Source organism: Silene latifolia, chromosome X (genome assembly GCF_048544455.1).
Source record: "Silene latifolia isolate original U9 population chromosome X, ASM4854445v1, whole genome shotgun sequence".
Classification (NCBI taxonomy): Eukaryota; Viridiplantae; Streptophyta; class Magnoliopsida; order Caryophyllales; family Caryophyllaceae; genus Silene; species Silene latifolia.
In genome coordinates, this window is record NC_133537.1 from 247,353,815 (window position 1) to 247,374,963 (window position 21,149).

The 21,149-nt window shown below is 38.7% G+C and overlaps 1 protein-coding gene across 1 annotated transcript; it reads left to right on the top strand.

Annotated features, from left to right (window-relative positions):
* Positions 1-18,629: 18,629 nt before the first annotated feature.
* LOC141619896 (uncharacterized) lies at positions 18,630-19,156 on the top strand. The gene is made up of 2 exons (XM_074436910.1): positions 18,630-18,814; positions 18,919-19,156. Exons 1-2 carry the CDS (start codon positions 18,630-18,632, stop codon positions 19,154-19,156), a joined length of 423 nt encoding a protein of 140 aa, XP_074293011.1.
* The last annotated feature ends 1,993 nt before the right edge of the window (positions 19,157-21,149 follow it).

Below are 21,149 nucleotides of genomic sequence, written 5' to 3' on the forward strand. Positions count from 1 at the left end.
ATTATGCAAACATGAGTCAAAGTTTTTTCCATAAACGCTAAAATCATCCATAAAAACTTCCATTATGGTCTCTAGGTAATCGGAGAAGACACTCATCATGCATCTTTGGAAAGTGGCGGGGGCATTACACAAGCCAAAAGGCATCCTCCTATATGGAAAAGTACCATAAGGGCATGTGAAGGTGGTCTTATGTTGGTCATCCGGGTGTATAGGGATTTGGAAGAATCCCGAATACCCGTCAAGGTAACAAAAGAATTTGTTGGAGGCTAACCTCTCAAGCATTTGGTCAATGAATGGTAGGGGGAAATGATTCTTTCTTGTTGCGGAATTCAATTTTCGATAGTCAATGCACATACGCCAACCGGTGATCTTCCTTGTGGGTATTAGCTCATTCTTTTCGTTTGTCACCACCGTGGTACCTCCTTTCTTAGGTACCACTTGAACGGGGCTAACCCACAAAGAGTCCGATATGGGATATATAATTCCTGCATCAAGTAATTTCATAACCTCTCCCTTGACAACTTCTTGCATGTGGGGGTTTAATCTCCTTTGAGATTCAATGGTAGGTCTATGGTCCTCCTCTAGATGAATTCTATGCAAACAAAAGTTGGGACTTATCCCCTTAAGGTCATCTAGACTATAACCTATAGCCTTTTCATGTTGTTTCAACACATCAAGGAATTTTCCCAATTGGTTTTCATCAAGTCTATCATTAACAATCACGGGTTTGGTCTTTGATTCATCAAGGTAAGCATATTTCAAATTTGGGGGAAGGGGTTTTAAAGTAGGGATTTGTACCTCACTTTCCACCTTTGAAGGTACATTGAGAATTTGCTCCATTTCCTTTAGACACTTCATTCTCATGGCATGTTCAACTTGTTCTTCGGGCTCATCAATCTCATCATACTCGAATTCCATGACGAATTCCTCTTTGTCTTGGGCTTGTAAGATATCTTCTAGGATTGATTGCTCATGTTCTATAGGTTGATATGCTTCCACAAGGATGTTATGTACTAATTCGGATTGCTTATGAGTTAGTTCTTTGTTAGCTAGAGCGGCCTCAAAAAGATCTACCTCCAATTTCCAATACATATTTTTAGCCTCACTTGCTTCCAAGGCTTCCAATGCTTGCATGGGGTCTTTGAAGAAGGGTATACTTAAGTGGTCCTCTACAAAACAATCTATAAGATCCATCTTGCAAAATATCGAACAACTTGAAAACAATTAGAACAAACCTTGAGGAGTTTTACTTCCCCAAGGCAAAGAAAGACACAACTAATAACAATCTAAGAAAATCTAAATCAAGTTAACACCGTCTCCGGCAACGGCGCCATTTTTTGGTCGATCCCTCTTGAGAGGTTTAGTTTTCGGTACTTATCATTAGGAGCACCTAGACCAAAACAATATTTATAACTCTACAAACAACTCTACTATTAGTAAAGAGGCAAGTAAAGGTAGGATCCCAAGGGATGGGTATTGAAGTGAGATTTTCAATTGCAAGTAGCGGTGTCTAGGGGTGTCACAATTTGGGGTTGGAATAGAAGATCACTAAACTAAATAGCAATGAAAGTAAACAAGCAAGATGATTAAAAAGAGATGTAAAAAATTGATAAAAGGCACTAGGGTGTCATGGGGACATAGGGGATTCATGGGAATTGATCATACAAACATATTCTCAAATTATAAGCAAGCAATTATTGTTGTGATGGATCGAGTTGGTTTATATCTTACAATCCTAGGAAAGTTTGGGTCCCGGAGCCGAATCGATTAGATTGGACAACACCTACAAGTTGACTTAATCTTCCCTACTCAACTATATGCATGGTCTAATGAGACTCGAGTTGGTTTATGTCTTACAAGTCTCATTGAAAAGATAAGTGATGGGTAAAAAATGCAAGGATTCATAGGCTCGCATTTCATCAAACATAACATGTGCATAAATTGAGATCACAACAAGCAAGCAAATAAACTATGAAAACATATTAAATTAAGCATGAATCATCCCCCATGCTGGTTTCCCCTAATTACCCATTAACCCTAGTTAAGGAAACTACTCACTCATTATCATGTTGAACATGCTAGCAAGGTTGTCAATCATACCAACAAAGTAAAACATGATGAATAAATGAAGATGATTAACAATAATTAAAAAGGGATTAAGAGAATTATACCTACTAATGATTCCAATAATAAAGCAAAGAATAATAGAAGTACTTGATGATTGATTGGAAGGTTGTCAATCTCCCAATAACCCAAATAATCTTCAATTACCCAAAATGAAAGATGAACAAAAGAGAGATTAAAGAAATGATATTTGTATTAAGACTTGATTAAAAGTTGATTACAAGGTTAAAGAGAGATTAGAATAATATAAACTACACTAAAGATTGATAAGAATAACCTGATTATCTAATTAGACTAATGGGGTATTTATAGTGGAGATTAGGTACACAAATTAGGGTTTACTAAGGGCTTAAATGACGATTAAGTCCTTGAGGAATCACTCCTCTCAGAAAAATATGCGAGTCTCCTTTTTGCTAGTCTTTCCGAGATATGCGCATCCTTCATAGAACAAGAAGAAAACGGAATAGATGTAACACAATCCGAGCGTCCAGGGCACGGGACGAGTGGATTGTCTGGCTTTTTGACGAGCGGATTCTTGGGCTGGACGAGCGGATTGTGGGTCTTTTGGACGAGCGTCCCTCTGAGGAACACGCTCGGATTCCTTGTCTTGGACGGGCGTCCAGAGGTCAATCCGCTCGGATTCTTGGTCAGCTTCTTCCCTTCTTATTTTCTTCCTTCTTGTTCATACAATCCTTGGGGATTTTGTCGGAGATGCAAGGATCTTTTCTCATCATTGCCCATCTACTACAATATGTACAAAGGCCTTCTAGTCTTGTCTTCTCTTTGATGCTTGGTCATTGAATTCAATCAATTTAGCTCTATTTTGCCATGAAAATCCAAGGTTTGCACTCTTTTCCTACCAAGGGATCAAAACTTCAAAGAATATGCAAAACAAAGGACTAAAGACAATAAATGACCTAAATATGCACTAAAAAGCATGGGAACAAGGCTAATTCGGGGACTAAATACGCTCAAATAATGGTCACATCAAATGTTCAGGTAACCCGCTAAAATGGAGAGCTCGACATTGTTAACATTGTTGGGCTCGTGATGACCAAAAATGGTCTCTCCTAGCAGACGGAGAGAGTAATGGGCTAGGGGAAAGTGGACGTGAGCAACACGTCGCTGACTAAAGGGAGTCTGTGCAAGTGTGAGCCAAAGCACAACCAGCAGCTTTCTAGGAGGCTCCTGAGGACCGTCGCTAACTAAACCGAACCCCCTCCCCCCCCCCCTCCTCCCCCCAAACTTAGCTAAGGTCCAGGTGTAAGTCGTGTTAAACAGTCGAAAGGAAATGCACTTGCTCCCGGGGTCAGTCGCATTGGCCGCAGGTGAAAAAGATGAAAGAGCTATAGAACTCTAAGGTCAACTGTCAGTATGTAAACTCTTTCATGGTGGCCAAACCCGACATCCCCGTCCCATTGAGCAGCTCAACAACGGGCTCAAAAATCCCCAACTTCTCCAAGGAAGGTCGACACAAAAAACGGGTCAATGTTACGTCACAATCCATCAAATGTAAGAAACGAGTGCGATGAAGCGGGTTTATAAAGCGTACCTGCGGAAACACAGCCAGAGTCTCTAGGGAAGTGTCAGCGGCGTACCTAGCAGCGGTACGTAAAGCGGCAGCTCTAAAACCCGTAGCCTTCCCCGCAAGAGAACCCGAAGCAGCTGCAGCAGTAAGAGCAGCCGTGGCCAAACCAACAGCAGTAGTAGTGACTGGTGTAGGTACAAGGGCGGTGGAAGTGGTGACAGCTGGTGTCGACACAGCAGCGGTCGACACCGGAATAGGGACAGTAACGGCAGCAGTAGGGATAACCACTGTAGCAGTGGTAGTGACGGTGGTAACAGGTGCGGCAGTAGTGACGGTGGTAACAACAGGGACAACCGTCTCAGAAACAGACGGAACAGTAGCAGAAGTAGAAGTAGAAGCAGAAGCAGAACTAGTCGATAAACTACTATCCATCCTATAATCACAAGACAAGTTCTAATCAAAATGCAATTAACCAACTTCGATCTTTCCCCCAATTCAACATGACGAAACCCTAATTTCGAAATATAAGCATAAAAACGCAATTAAACATGAAAAAGAAGGGGAAATAACTTACTTGTGACGATTACCCAATACAAACGATCAATTAAAATCTACAAAAAGCACAAATCAATCGAAATAAATTGGATTTCCGCGAACCCTAATTCAATTTAGCCCCAAATTAATCGAAAATTAAAGGAGCAAACAAGGGGGATGATTTAATTGATGAATAAGAAGGTATTTGGGTAAATTAATTTGGTAAATTAGGGAACAAAATGATGATTTTAGGTTGGGGATCGAGGGTTTTCGAGCAAAAAGGGGAAGAACAATTATTGCATAAATGAAATAGAGAGAGGAGAAAGAGATACTCCCTCGCGTATTATCAGCCAATAATGTGCTCGATCGAGTGATTTGAAACCACTCGATTGAGAGCTTTTCTCGTCATGTTGCTCAAACGAAAGCTTTGAAAGTGCTCGATCGAAATCTACCATTGGTGCATTAAATTCCACTCGATCGAGAACTCTGGGTTGTTCGATCGAGGACTTTTCCTCTTCATTTTTGCTCGATCGAGTACAGGACAACTCGATCGAGAACCCCTTAATTTTGACCTTTCGATCGAGAAATGTAGATCACTCGATCGAAGACTTCTTTTTGGCATTTTGCTCGATCGAGCACAATAAGAGTTCGATCGAGGATATTCTCCTGGTCACGTTTTCCAATGGTCAAGTATCTCCCAAACTTGCATAAAACACAGAAATACTTCCCGCAAAAATACCAAATTCAAAGCAGTAGTCTATATTCGGTCTTACGCTAATTAAACTAATCTAAAACTATTGTCTAAGAGCCATTAAAATGTCTAACAAATTCAAATTACAAAATGTTTATACAAACGGGATGGTGTCCCGTTTCATCTTCCAAAACACTTGAATAGCCAAAAAGAGGGCTTCTGACTAGACGAGGTCCTTTCAACATCGCGGACCGTCCTCTTTGGCTTCCAAGAACTTGAACTGATCGAAGAAGAATAATCCGCATCCACATATGCTTTCACTTTCTTCTTTTCTTTTTCCTGCTTTTTCCTTTCATGGTCTTCATCTTTAGCATCATTCTTATCATTGAACTTAAATTTCACTGTACTATTATCGCCAGGATCTCCAATGTCCAATCTGCCTAGCAGAAATGACAGAATGGTCCTTCATACTGCTCCCAATCTGGGGCGAAGGTGTTAAAATCGCAGCGCATGATTCAACATTATCGATTGGAGATTCCGTGTCAGGGTCTATAGAGGGTAGTGCATTGCAGAGCTGGACTTTCATAGGAGCCCTGCGAACGCTTGACTAATAAAAAGTCAACTCCTCATCGCCTACCTGAAAAGTTAAAGTCTTCCCCCCGACATATATTGCTGCGCGAGCGGTAAATAGAAATGGTCGTCCTAAAATGATAGGAGTGTAAGAGTCTTTAGGGATGTCCAAGACTACAAAGTCAACGGGAATAAAGAGTATCCCTATCTTAACAGGAATGTCCTCTAAGACACCTATAGGCCGTGATAAAGTACGGTCGGCCATCTGCACGGTCATATTAGTACATTGAAATTTGGTAAACCAAGCCTCTTAGCGAGAGACAATGGTAAGACACTGACACTAGCTCCCAAATCGCATAATGCATTGTCAATTAAATGGGTCCCAATATAACATGGTATAGAGAAATTACCCGGGTCAGACAATTTAGGTGGGGTCTTATTTTGAATAAGGGTAGTGCCCGCTTCAGTCTAAGCCACCGTCTCATGGTCGTTAATGTGCCTCCTACGAGCTAAAATATCTTTCATGAATTTCATATAGGAGGGTACCTGGGTTATTAACTCGGCGAAAGGTACATTAACATGAAGACTCTTCAAAATTTCATCAAATTTACCGAATTGTTGTTCAATCTTCTTGCTCTGCAATCGCCTCGGAAATGGGACCGTAATTGGGATAGCTAGTCCTTCATTCTTCGTTGCCAAAGAATTATCGCGTTCATCATCAGATTTACTCGATCGAGCATCAATACCTTTCGATCGAGTAACTTTCTCAGTAATAGTGCTCGATCGAGCACCTTCATCTACTCGATCGAGAACTTCCTTTTCCCTTGTGCTCGATCGAGCACTTTCGACCTCTCGATCGAGAACTTCCTCAGCAATAATATTCCTCGATCGACCACTAGAAATCAATCGATCGAGGACCTTTCATAGTGTCAGCACTGTTTCGTCAAAAGACGACTGTTCATGAGCAGTAACTTCAGCTTCCGGGTCAGAAAGTTCAGCATCTGTACTTGGCATTTTGGGTCTCTCATAAGAAAAACCACTCCTCAGATTTATTATATTTATCATCTCATGATGTTTCTTGTCTAGTTGTGACGGTAAATGACCCGGTTGTCTTGAAGCTTGATTGGTAGCTAGTTGAGCCATTTGAGATTCAAGTGACTTAATGGAGGCATCTTTTACTTGGTCACTTTTCTGCAATTGGATGGTCAATGATTGCTCCATCGACTTTAACTCAGCTATCTCACTTATGCCACTAGAAGAGGCACCTTGTTGCGGCGGTGGGAAAGATGGAGGCTTTTGAAAGCCTTGTTGTTGAGCTTTATGAGGTGGCACATAAGTTTGTTGTTGCGGTGGAGGTGTAGGATTCAAGACATTTTGACTAGTCTATCTCAAGTTAGGATGGACTCCATCTTGGTTATTATAATAGGAGCCTCCTTGCCTATATTGTTGAAAGGCATACACTTGCTCCTTCTCAGCTAAACAATCCACGGCAGGATGGCCATCATTACTACCATATCTCTCACATGAAACGGTTTCTTGTCTAGACAACAAGTGAACCGTCTGTTGATTCCTCGCGGCCTGCAACTCAAACTTATCAAATCTGGCATTCATGGCTTCCAGCTGAGCCATAAGTGCACTATCAATAGTAGAAACCGTTCTAATACCACCCCTAGGATTCTCATATTCAACACAATGGGTGGCCATCTGTTCAATAATTCCACAGCCCTTATCATTATCAATATTTTTCTGGAATCGACCATTGGCTGCAGCATCACTACTACAAATCCAGGCAACTACAACGCCCCTTTAACAACGATTATTCACGAAAATCACAATAGACGTTGTAGAATGTATGGCGCGAATTTTAATAAACTTAATTACAACGGGTATGGTTATAAAAACCGATGTTATTAGTTTTAACAACGGGTCACACATGCACAACCATTGTTAATAATTTGGCGCAAAATTGGCGCAAAGTTAGTGAAAAGTAATCACAACGGTTACTTTTGTAACCCGTTGTTAAAACATATTTGACAACGGGTGTTTTTTACAACCGTTGTTAAAACTTATTTGACAACGGTTGTTGTTTAATAACCGTTGTCAATACCTTCCATACTATAAACCACACAAACACAAGTCTGCTGCAGCCACAAAACACAACCCTTAATACACAAACACAAACACAAACACAAACACAAACACAGCAGACAAACAAACACAAAACACACACTTTCTCTTTCTCTCTTTCTCATCGTCGCTTTATCTTCTCGCCGTCACTGTTGATTTCATCGTCTCTTACGTTCGTATTTATCAGGTAAATCTCGCAAATCCACCGTTAGTTTCATCGTCATTATTTTTTTTTCTATTTATTTCTTTTGCATGTATGTGTTTTTATCGACCATTATGTTATTTGTTTAAGTATTGTTCTCATAATTAGTTAGTAAAACAATGAAGAAGCAAGATGAAGAAGCAAGATAAACATAATTAATATATATATATATATATATATATATATATATATATATATATATATATATATATTTATAAATACATAAATTAAAAAAAAAATTACATATATAAAAATGCAATTCTTATATTTTCATAGAGGATCTTATTCTGCTCTATCGTATCCGTCCTCTCCTCCTTGGCTATTTGGAGGTTCCGTTCAGCAGATTCTTTGTATCGTCATATAGCCGCAATCTGCTTTCTGCTCCGTCAAGCCATCTTCTTTGGCGTGCTTGATGCGGATGGAGCATCCGCAAGGTAGCTCCTGAAACTTTCCTCAATATGGAGGAACCGGCGGATGAAGCTGTTGTTGTTCTCGATCATAGTAAGAGTCTTAAGGATGGAATCATTCATTTTGTTGGAGTTTGGAGTTTGTTTTGAAAGATTAAGTAGAGTTATTTATTTGGAGTTTGTTTTAGCAGTTAGGGTTTGGAGATGTATATATTGAGATAATGGAAATGTTAGTTGAGATAATGCAACGTATTTATACTAAGCAATGTGTGGGTTGAGTTGTTTTTTAATTAATATATATGTTAGGAAGTTGTGTCATAATCATCATTATATCTCTCAATGCTGCTTCAAATCTTATTACGCTAACCCTTCTCATTCCATATTGTCCGTTCATATGCACAGTGATGTCAGTAATAATGCACGCATCGGAATTCTAACGGACCGTAATTATGCATGCATCTAGTAATATTTAATTTAATTTTTTTTTTTTTTTTAAGAACAACCAAAAACGGTTATTTACAAACAACCCGTTGTCTTTAGTTATAACAACGGTTTTGTATATTAAAACCCGTTGTTATAACTTTCCCCCCAAAATTGAGTCACACTTTCCACAACGTGTTTTGATACTTAAAACCGTTGTTAATAGTTTTAACAACGGTTTCCTTAAGAAAACCAACCGTTGTTAAAACCTTTTACAACGGACGCTTTAACAACGTCCGCTTTTTTATATAACAACGATTTTTGACCGTTGTTATAGCCTGTATTTGTAGTAGTGCATCCAAAACAGTACGGTGGTCATCATACAGCCCATTGTAGAATTGGTTGCACAAAAACCACTGGTTAAACCCGTGATGAGGGACGGACCGGACCAGTTTCTTAAACCGACCCCACGCTTCATACAAATTCTTGTCTAGAGTTTGTTTAAAACTCGTAATCTTTCCTCTCAATGCATTGGTTGTTTGTGGAGGAAAGTATCTTTTGTAAAAAGCGAGAGCCAAGGTCTCCCAATTGGTAATTCCAGCTGCTACTCTATCCAAATCAGTTAGCCACTCACCGGCTCCATCAGTCAGAGAAAAACGTAAAAGGACTTCCTTTATCTTATCTTGAGTCACTCCCTTAGTAGCGGGAATGGTGGATAGTAATCAGTAAAGACCTCTAAATGCTTTATCGGGTCTTCGCTAGCTACTCCCCTATATAGATTCCTCTCAACCAGATTAATATAGGAGGGCCGAATGTCGAAGGTGTTCCCATCTTCTGTTGCGAGATTGAAACCCTTGGGAATGGAGGCAGCTGTTGGCTCAGAATGACTCGCAATATTAGGCATCTTCACAGATTCAATAACTGTTGCAGAAATATAACTGTCTTCCTCTAAAGACTGATCTTCTGCAAATGTAAAGTGTTCAAGATCAGGGTCAAAAGTACTCACGACTTCCTCTTGACGATGCTTTCTCAACAAATTTTGTCTACGGCAAAAAGTCTGCTCCGGTTCAGGATCAGCTGGTACTAATTTTGACCTGTTGGACCTGGGCATACACAAAAATAAAAAAAAACTAATAAGAACTGTCTCAAGGAATTAGAAATCCCTTGAGACTGAGATAAACGAAAATAGACAAGTAAATAGGCTAATTGCCTCCCCGGCAACGACGCTAAAATTTGACACGGCTGTCGCAACCCTATCAAAAATAAACCAACCGGCTCAACTAACTCCACAGGGAGGCTATTATATCTACTTGTTATCTAAGTCCGTCATGGTAACAAATTGGGGTGTTTGAATTTGTTTTCTAAACGACTAAATGAGATTAAGGCAGAGAGAAAGAGAACAATAAAAGTAGTAAAATGAAATAGTTTGTGATCAAATAAAGAGAAGAATGCTAGGGTGTTGGTTCACCATGATAGTTAGCCAATTCGGTCATAATGAGATCAGTCGGTCTAATGTGAGAAGGGTATAAGAAAGGTCCTCTCGGTCTGCTATCTGCCCTAAAATACTACTAACTTAGCTCTCGCCCTCACTAGTGTAGTCTATTGTTCATAACAGGTCTATTCATTCTAATCTCTCGATCTAGGTCTGAAATTAACCGGATTAACTAGTTTAGAAGCGTGCGCTCAACTAAACGATTACAATTAAATTGTTATGAATCAATTCTCACATGTAAACTTCCTAATCTATTTACAACATTATTGTTTCACTACCATGGCTCCCCTAATCCTAACATAAAAGGATTTAGCTACGCATGTTCATAATAAAACTAATAACAATAATTGATGAAATAGCAAGAGACATGATATAGGGATGATGAAGATGAAATAACATAAACTTAGCAACAACACTAATTAAAACAGAAATTAAAGAACAAGAAGAATTAAAGGGATGCAAAGAAAAATTAAATTAAATCAAAGAGCAAAGAAAGATTACAAAGTTTCAAGATCCGGCAATGAAAGAACAAAGCAACGTCCAAAAGAGAGAGAAATTATCTACTGAGTAATTAGGAGCAATGTATCAGATTAAGAAGTGTTTTTAAACCTAATGACGTCTTATCTTTATATAGAGAAGATATTTTATTAACCTAAAACATAATTAAGATACTAAATCTTACGTCTAAAAACTGAAGCTCTCGATCGAGTACAATGGAACTACTCGATCGAACACTTCCTCCATCCAAACCTCTCGATCGAGAACATCACCTCTCGATCGAGAACCTTCAAAATACCATCTTTCGATCGAGTACAGCAGGGACTCGATCGAGCATTGTTGACTACCCAATTTCACTCGATCGAACATAAAGGGCTTTGATCGAGTACTTAGCCACCGAACCAGCTTCCCTTCTTCATTGGTTTGCATCCGAGACCACTTCACGCTTCCCGAGGCATAGTAATTCCGCTCCAATTCTTCCATCTCCATAAATGCATGCTAAGGGGACTGGAAAAGGCATGATTCCGCTACTTTCGGGTCCAATCCTGCCAATAAGACAAAGCAGACCAAAGTATACGATTCGAGAGACATTTGTAGCATAACACTACGTAAATTATATAGAAATACGTGCAATAAAGGATCTAAAAGACTATATAAAATGCACGTATCAAGGGCTATGGTTGGTGATGTGGTTGGAAATGGTGTCTCGGGTTTGATGACACCCGAGTGCAAATGGGTAGGAAAATGATGTGGGTTCAAATTTTCATGTCTGGATCCTAAAGGCTTGGGTGTAATGAAACAAGCTAGATGAATCCTCAAAATCCCTGACTATTCCCTTGCAACTGTCTCGAGAAGGATTTAGGGGTAGAAAGGTTACGAATGGCACTAACTTACTATTTTGGCTTCGCCCACTGAATTTTGACTACAAGTGTTTTGGCACTTGGTTTCTGCTTCAGATACCGACTCTTGGCTTTTGTAACTTTGACATTCAACCACGAGCATTATGGTACTCGGCTTCCGCTTTGCACACTGATTATTGGTTTCTGTAACTTCGACATCGGCTTCTGAGTTCTGCAATTTCGACATTCTCGACCACTCATTTCTGTATTTTCGACATCTTCGACTACTCATTTCTGTAACTTTGACATCTTTGTGTACCCACTTCTGTAACTTCGACATCTGCCACAACTTGCTTCTGTAAGTTCAACAGTTTTTCTTTTTTCTCTTTCTTTTTTTCCTTCACTTTTCTTTTTTTCTTTTTTTTCTTTTTCTTTTTTCTTTTTTGCTTGTTTTGCTTTTTTTTTTTTCTTTTTTCTCATCTTTTCATTCTTTTTCATCTTTTCTTTCCTCTTCTCTCTTTGAAAATGGTCTTCTACTCATTCTCCTGGTAACAAAAGGATATACCTTGAAAATTGGGCTTCGCCAATTGAATTGGGTCAGAACTAACAATTCCTTGTTAGAACAGGTTGGTCTCTTCTCTCTTCGAGATGGGATGATTTTGTTGGGGAATGGGCTTACCTTCCGTCATCGATATGGGAAACAAGGAACTAGTCCGGGTTTGTCATAGAATCATATAAGAGCTTGTCATAAGCACTGGTTCTGATGGTTCTACCGCCAGACATGGAATAGGTAGAGAAAACATACACGGGATCCTAAAGTACCCTACCATTTACAACGGAATACATGTTTCTACCCAAGGGCACCCTTCGAGTGCGTTGTGCATTTTCATTAATTTGATAATGGAAAAGGGATTGGAAACAGGATCAATTTCATTGATACTAGAAGGAGTTTGATATGTTGTAGGAAAAAACGAACCTTAGACTCGACTCGGACTAAGACTCGAATGTAAATTGCGACTCATAATCATCAACCTCGGTTCTGAACTTTTCCCTTTTCAAGATTCGACTCAGATGCTCGGTTTGAAAAAGTTGGCCCACTTTTGCTGTTCAGCTTCGACTTCGGGAAAAGAACTATGTGACTCGGGTTCAGGAATCGACAGAGTTTCGACGCTATTTATAAGTCAAGAGAGGTTTCACTCTAACTATTGACTCGGGATGCAAATGGACTGGACCGGATTGGACATGAAAATGAACATTGTGGTTCATTTGTGAAAGATCTAATGCAAATGGTGTTGGATTTGGGTCTCCGACTCAAATGGACCTCGACGTAACGTGGGTGGACTTGAATCGAACATGGTGGTTCGTTTGTGAAAGGTTCATTTGAATGGGTTTGGGTCTTCAACTCAAACTCGCTTGACATGAACTTGGATGGACTTGGCTTAGGCTTAACCTGTGAACTTGATGACTGACTAAGACCCATGAAATGAACCACACGGTTCATCTGTGAGGGGTCAAATGTGAATGAGGTGCATGACTCGGGTTTTCGACCCTACATGAACTATGACTCGACTTATATACTTGACCATTGACTCAAACTTGACTCAAAGACACTTTGACCCAGGAAATAAGCTGAGTGGCTCACTTGTAAGGGGTCGCACGGGAGAGGGGTCTAGACCTAACAAGGGCTATGACTCCATTCAACTAACTTCTTGTCTTGGACTTGACTTCGACTTGGTGTGACTAAACCATCGTTGAACTAAACATGGTTCATGGAAAACGTCCTAGGTGGTCTAAATTGGATGTTTGGTGGTTTGACTTTGACCAAATGGTCGACATACTTGACTTGGACCCAAGAGGTGGCTTGGGCGACCCACTAGGGTCATGTACTAGACATGGTTCGCTTGAACTCTTAACATGACTAGACTTGTCTCGAAACATATTCTATGCTCGGGAATGATGAGAAATCATTTCGAAATTGATTTGAAAATAGATGATTTGAAAATGAGATTTTAAATGGCAAGCATGCCGGCTATAAAAAGCTCATTTTGGTCGAAAATTCTACATCTATTTCGGCAGCATTCCGATTTTGAAAACATGCTTGATTTGAAGACGGTTTTCGAAAAAAAAAACGGTTTGACAAAACAGTTTGAGATTTTCTAAAAAGCATGGAGGATTATCACATAGCACATAAGCATTCGCATATTAATCGTGCATGAGCCTAGACTCTTCTAAGTCTCGGTCGGTCCTTTAATTGGGTCTATGCCAATGATCCACCTAATCAAAGAATGTCAAGCCTCCCATAAGCAGAAGTGTGCAATATGGTAAGAGCAAGTACTTAAAGATCTCGGCGGTACCATCTTGATATTTAAATCGGCATAGTGGACGTCACCTCCTAACCATTGAAATCAACCCAATGGGTGAGGTGGTCCTCCTAAAGTCTCAAATGAGTAATGCATGTATGCAAAATGAGTCGTAGTGGTAGTCCTATTAGCCATCATTTTCCTTTTCAAGTTACAACTCCCCACAGGAATCGCCAAAATGTGGATGAGGGAAAATGGAGAGTACTTATCCACGGGGTTGAAAATCGTCTTGGAGTCACCACCAAATTTAAGGAAATTTTGGAACCATTTTTGAAAAGAGGTTTGAGTTCGTTGTTGAAAGTACGTGATGAGAAGTTCGTTAATAAAACACCCACCCCCGTCCGTTGCAATAACGGCCTCTACTTGGGACTATGATGGCTAATTGGTTAAGACTACGATTGTTGTATGAAAGTGCAAAACACCATTTTGATCCTAACATGTGAGCTTGGTTTCTAATCGTTTAATGCATCTAATCTACTTTGTCCAAGTGATTTAGCATATGAGGTTGATTTGAACTATACTAACAAGCATTCACGACATGGCTTAGAGGGGAGTGGGGAGCCGTTGGGGAGCTAAGTTATTACAACCCAGACGATTCTCGTCGACTCAAATTGCAAACAATTGAATTAAAGATACAACTCGATCTAAATACAATTTCTAGAGATGACACACGGCTGACGACACAAACTAACCTACTTAGGCCTCGAAATTCGTGCTATATGGGGAGGTCACAGCTCACATGGACTTCGTCCTTGGCCTCATCATCGTTTTGCGCACTTGCTTCGATTTAATTAGTTAAATATTTCAATTTAACTAACTAAAGCAAAGGTTTTGTGAAATCATTTTGACTCAAAATAAAGGACTAACTAGACCCATATTTAAAGTAGAAATTACATTGCTTGAAATGATAATGAAATAATTACAACGATTAAATAACAATAACAATTGAAATAAAACCGCAATAATCAAACAAAACGAACCCAAACTTGGGATAAAATGTCGAGGCATCACACGGCCAAAGGGGAGGTCAAAATTGACTATTCTAGTCATCGAGTGTCGTGAATTGGATGCTAAGCATGTGCATTTCAACTAGCAAGAAATTCTCATAAGAACAGATGAATTCACTATATTCTTTAAAGAAATTCATTTAAATCCTATGTCGGGTTTGTATGACCTATTGAATGTCTAATTCAATTAACATGCTTTCTACTTGTTAATTTGACCAAATTACGATTTAGCAATGTTAACGATACAAATGAACATACATGCATCATAAATCAAATAAATCAAATCGAACATGTGAATTAATCTTAACTATTTCATAATTAAAACTAAAACAAGTCATTAAACATGTGAATTAATCTAATTACTTCGTAATTAAACTAAGCAAGGTGTAAAACATGTGGAAAGGAATTAAACTGACTAAAATTTCATTTTAATCAATTTAAAGCATGTTATCGTCATACAATTGCAAACTATTTGGTTTTATAATATTAAACATGATAATTATTCTAACTAAACATGTTATCGTCATAAATTCAAAAGCAAACATATGATCGACATGCTATTTATTCTAAACAGCGACTAAACATCATTAGCATCATAATTATGAAACATATTAAGAAACATGAGACGATAATTAAACGACGAAATAAAAGCAAATAAAAGGCCCTTAGGCCGTGTACCCCACGAGCAAAAGGAGAGGAATTGAGTCGGGATTTTGTGCACCCTCAACTTACATGTAGACTTGAACACTACCTGGGATCCCGTATGCAAGTGTTTCTTAGAAGGTGTGTCTTCGACAATTGTAAAACAAATATCGAAATAATTTAACAAAATCAATTTCGAAAACAAAAACAATTTTCTCGCGTAAAAGGCACTTCGTGCAGTGATTTTCAAATGAAGATTGTGACTTCGTTTCTTACTCAAATTTAAATACGAAAGATGTTCTGGAATTCGCAGACTCCAAAGATGCAAACTTTAGTGAAAAAAAAAGGTAAAAACGTTTTAAAAATGACTCAAAATGAACGAGAACAGGAGGAGTCCAAAACTCGAGAAAAGATGAAAAAGTGGGCAAATTAATGCTCTAATGTTCGTTTAATCCTTTGTGTGAACTATGCACTTTGTTTCTAGGTATGAGAGGAGTTTAGGGTTGTTTTGTTACATGAGAAAGGATTCCAATTGCTAGGGTTTCAAGTGCTCTCAAAACCTTGTTCTTCCGTCCCCTTTTTCGGTGTGTGTGTGTGTGTGTGTGTGTGTGTGTGTGTGTGTGTGTGTGTGTGTGTGTGTGTGTGTGTGTGTGTGTGTGTGTGTGTGTGTGTGTGTGTGTGTTTGTTTGTTTATATAGGAAAAGAGAATGGGGGTGCTTCTAGGGTTAGGTTTGCTGGTGAGATAGCTTGCTTGAGGGAGGGGAAAGTGAATTTGGTAGAAATATGGAGTGTAGAGGAGATAATGTCGGTTTTGGAAAAGATCAACATATGATATACGGTTTTTGTTTTGGTGGGGTTTGCTAGCTGTTAGGATAGGGGAAAATATCTATCTTACTTGGGGAATAAGTAAGAAAAGATAGGGGAAGGAATTGGGTTGGATAAGGGCTCAGAAAAGGGCTCAAAACCTCTCTGTTTTGCTGCGCAAAATAGCAAAACAGAGCACGGGTGCGGGTTGGGGGTTGCGGTTTGGGCTTGATTATGGGCACGGGTTTAGGTTAAGATGGGTGTTGGGTTGGTGGGCTAGGTAGGTGTGTGGTCTAGGCTAGGTTGGGTAGTGGTTTGGGCTTCGGGTTGGGCTCGAAAACAGGGGAATGGGTGTGGTTGGTCGCGGGTTTGGGGAAGGAAAAGAGAAGGGAAAAAGGTGGTGGTATGGGGGTTCAAACCCAGGACGTAGGGGATATGGGACATGCCAAAGCTATACCTCGAAACTCGTGCTAAAAACCGTTCAAAACACGAGCTTAAAACCGTCTCAAAAACCTCGTTTAAAACCGCTTTAGAAATCAATTCTTCGAATTAAAATAAAGCGATAAAACACGAAACCGTCACACATTTCATTTCAAATAAATTTAAAATAAAAACTTTGAAGAATAATTTATTTTTCAAATAAATTATAAAAGCTTTAAATTTTAAATAAAATCGAAAATAAAGAAAACCGATGAAATAAATTTCATTTATTTCGAAATCATATAAATTTCATTTAAATTATAAAATCGTCAAATAACTCTTGTCCCGCATCACAAATCGGAATCCGCTAACGAGCGATGTAAGTAAACATGTGTCCTATCATCATCGGGTGTTTTGTCGGGATTTCTGTAAATTCCAATATCGACGGATACGGGTATCTACAACTCTAGATTATTATACAGATTAGTTAACTTAGTCCTTCTTTGTGGGTTCGACCCTTACTGTCACTATATTACTATTTTTAGTGGTGTAGTTAAGTGAGTGATTGTAAATTTACTTTGATTGGTATACGACTTTCAGCCCGTCAAACACATAATTTTTGAGAAAATTAAAAAAAGATTTAAATGCCGTATTATTTTATAAAAGTTTATCACAATATACCGGTGATAGGGCTAGTCGTATACCCCAATGAAAGATAAATTACCCAATGATTCTAACCTAAGCTAGTGTAGTCGAAGTCGAATATAAGGAGACGGAGGTTGCTAAAAAGGTTGTCATGGGTCGAATTTTATCTAGGTCAGAACGAGTTTGTTTTGAGTTTTGGTTTGCAAATTAAAACGATAGCAAGAATGACAATTAACAATATTAAGAGGAATCTAGGGAGGTTTCACATGTAAACTAGCATACAAAGATAGTCAAAGTTGGGTATTGAGATGTCGGTATTGTCTAGGTACAAGGCACATGCCTTTCGGTTTATTGCCAACCTTAAGACTGGTCCTAGAGGCTTTAGATCTTACTAGGTCCGCCCTACTACTCATTGCTTAGTCTTATCTCGTCCCGGCTTTCGGTCTTAGAACGAAAATCACAAAGATACAATAAATTAGAATACATAGATTTACAATTTAAAACCATCTTCTAAGGTTTAAAGTTTAATATCATAAAAGGTACTCCTCATATTCAAAATAAATCGTAGGCCGATTTTATTTTGTGAGACACATATTATAATTTAAATGTTTCATTTTTCAAACTTCTTAATTTTGTTTCACGCATTACCAACAAGTGCCAACAAATAGCACTTGGTAAGTTAAAATTTTGTTAATGCAAAAGATCCATAATTATTACTTCAATTAAAATTAGATGTAGGTTCTTTCATAACCGGTTGTCATTGACGAACATAGATTTTTGGTACGCAGCCACAATTTCTCTTCCCATAATTATCTTCCATCTTGTGACATCTTATGTTTCCGAATTTATTTTCCCTAAATGTTGCACATAGTAAAGCGAAAAAAAAAAAAATAATTGGTCCTCAAATTTTTCTCAATTTTTTACTCTAAAAATTATCAACTAGCAACTCCCAAGATTTGAACCTACAAAAGTGAGAAAGCTACTAATTATGGCACATTATTAAGTTGCCTATGCTACGACTATAGAAATATAAAACCCAAAAATCTATCACATAATTAAAAAGCATTTGAGTTTATTTCCGAAAAGAATACATTTAAATTACGATGAAGAATGAACACATCATCCAGCGTACAAACAACATTCTCTCTTAAAAAAATTCATACCATCAAATATACTATAAAATAAAAACGCCCCGTGAATTTCACGGGTAATATAACTAGTTGGAACAATAAAAAGGGTGAACAATATACTAGAATAAAAGGAAGAATGTTGTCCTGAAAAAAGCCTTTAACTCTGTCAGCTGGGATTTCTTAGAGCAGATGGTGATTGTATTGAACTTCCCTGATCAGTTTGCTGCCCTTATAATGGAGTGTGTCAAAAGTGCTAGCTACTCCTTAGTTCTGAATGGGGACATTTTTGGTTTCTTTAAAGGGAAAAGGGGTCTTAGACAAGGGGACCCCTTACCCCCTCTTATATTTACCATTGCTATGGAGTACCTCAGTAGGTATTGGCCTATGTTAATGAAAATATGGGCTTTAAATATCACCCTATGTGTGGTAAGCTTAAATTATCACACTTAATGTTTGCTGATGATATTCTGTTGTTTAGTAAGGGTGATGTGGGGTCTATTATGGTGCTTTTCAGAGCCTTTTCAACTTTCTCTAGAGCTTCTGGCCTACAAATGAGTCCTACCAAAACTAGTGCCTACTTTAGGGGGGTACCAGGTTGGGTGAAGGATGATATTTTACTTGTCTCAGGTTTTTATGAAGAGGAGCTGCCATTTAAATATTTGGGAATTCCCATTACTGCTGGTAGATTAACAAAGGCTCAGTCAAGTACTAGTTGAGAAAGTGATTTCTAAAATTACAGCTTTTGGGACAAGACACTTATCTTACTCATGGTGACTTGTCTTGGTAAACTCTGTTCTTAGTACCTTGTATACTTACTGGATAAATATCTTTATTATCCCAAAAGAAGTTTTGAATAGGCTCAATTCCATTTGTAGAAACTATTCGTGGGATGGGAAAATGGAGAATATGAGAGTTCCACTGGTTAGTTGGGACAAAATTTGCTCTCCCAAGAAAGAAGGTGGATTGGATATCAAAGATAGTTGTGTGTGGAATAGTGTTGTTGTGGGTAAGTTGGTTTGGTGGATCTACTTTAGTCCAGATACGCTATGGGTTAAATGGGTCAACCAAATCAACTTAAAGGATAAGAATTGGACTGAGTATACTCCCGGTGGTGATGTCAGCTGGGGCTGGAAGAATGTTTGTAGAGCTAAGGATAAATTGAGCTCAGGTTATAGTCAAGGGCAGTGGTCCCTGGATACTAGAGGTTACACTATTTGCAGTGGGTATGTGTAACACCCCTATTTATTTAGGAGCCTTTGGCAAGACATTCTGAAATAAATAAAGGTGTTACCATCTCAGTTGCCTAAGGTGGTAAGTATAAAAGACAAACAATTACCAAAGTACTTTAAGACGATATAATTAAACTGTCTCAAACGGTTTTATTACAAAAGTCCAACGAGATAATTAAATGATAAATCTAAGACTAATACAACTCCCGCGGAAGTAATATAAATAGTGTCTGAATATACTAAGTGATCTCTAGACTCTGACGAAGGTCATACGTCCCAAGCTCCCTTCAAGCATCCAGCACATCTCAAAAGCTAACCTGTCAATCAATATGCTCCCCAATATTTGGTTCATCACAGGTGTTTAACGAAACACGGTAAACTACGAGGTTGAGTAGGATAACTAGACAACAATCAGTAAATATAATAAACCTGCAACAAAATATAACAATAGAAACTCGCGCCTCAAACCGTTGGACACGGGACAACCGAATATTGCAAACACCGTCACATCACAATCACCGCTCTGATCCACGGTCATTCCAACACCGCCGTGTCTAGCTGACCACAATCGCACAGGTCCACGGCACTTTAATGTCCCCATGCCCGGCCGACCATCTCAGTTGAACACGGCACAACCGAATACCGCAAACAACGTCACATCACAATTACCACTCTGGTCCATGGTCACTCCTACACCATTGTGCCTGGCTGACCACAATCGCACAGGTCCACGACACTTCAACATCCCCGTGCTTGGCCGACCAATAATCACAATCACAATACCAATCCTCTTTCCAGATGCCAATAAATAATAGAGAACCAACCAACAGTGATAATAGTATAATTATAAGATTCTCAAGACAATAATTGTAACAATAAACTCATGGTGGTATAGTTATCACAAAAACAATGCAATAACAATTTGTCTCATGCCAACAATGTAATAATAATTCATCTTACGATAACAATGTAACAATAATCCGTTTGATAAGAAATTCATCAATTCATTAATTTAACAAACAAGTAAGGAGGAGTAGATATCCTACCTTTAGCAAATCTTCACAATTCACAACAATTAAACTTAGAAAGCCTCTTCCACAAATCCACCACCTAAACAACAATTAGATTGTATACAATTATAAACTATTCTTTTTTTATTAAATTAAGATGTAAACTACCCAAAACAAACTCCCAAAAATCGCCCCAAACACGTGCCCCATACACGGCCAACCCGACGGTGGTCAACCCGTCGGTCAACGGACCCACGGCGATCAACGGTCCGGTCAAAACAGCGGGTCAAGGTCGATCTTTGGTCAAACGTAAACAATTGATGTACGGTGATTAGATAACTTACCACAATTAATTTAGTGCGAGGTGAAAACTCCGTCTTAAAGTTGTCTCACAAAATAATCTTCCTCACAAGTTATAAGTTGAGTTTTTGATGTGGAATAAAATAAGATGGTAAGGCATGAGTTGATTT

Bases quoted from the DNA above. Each gene is read 5' to 3' on its own strand.
- LOC141619896 (XM_074436910.1), top strand. From the start codon at position 18,630: ATGGTGATTGTATTGAACTTCCCTGATCAGTTTGCTGCCCTTATAATG. The intron at 18,815-18,918 runs GTATTGGCCTAT...TCTGTTGTTTAG, and splicing joins GCTATGGAGTACCTCAGTAG to TAAGGGTGATGTGGGGTCTA.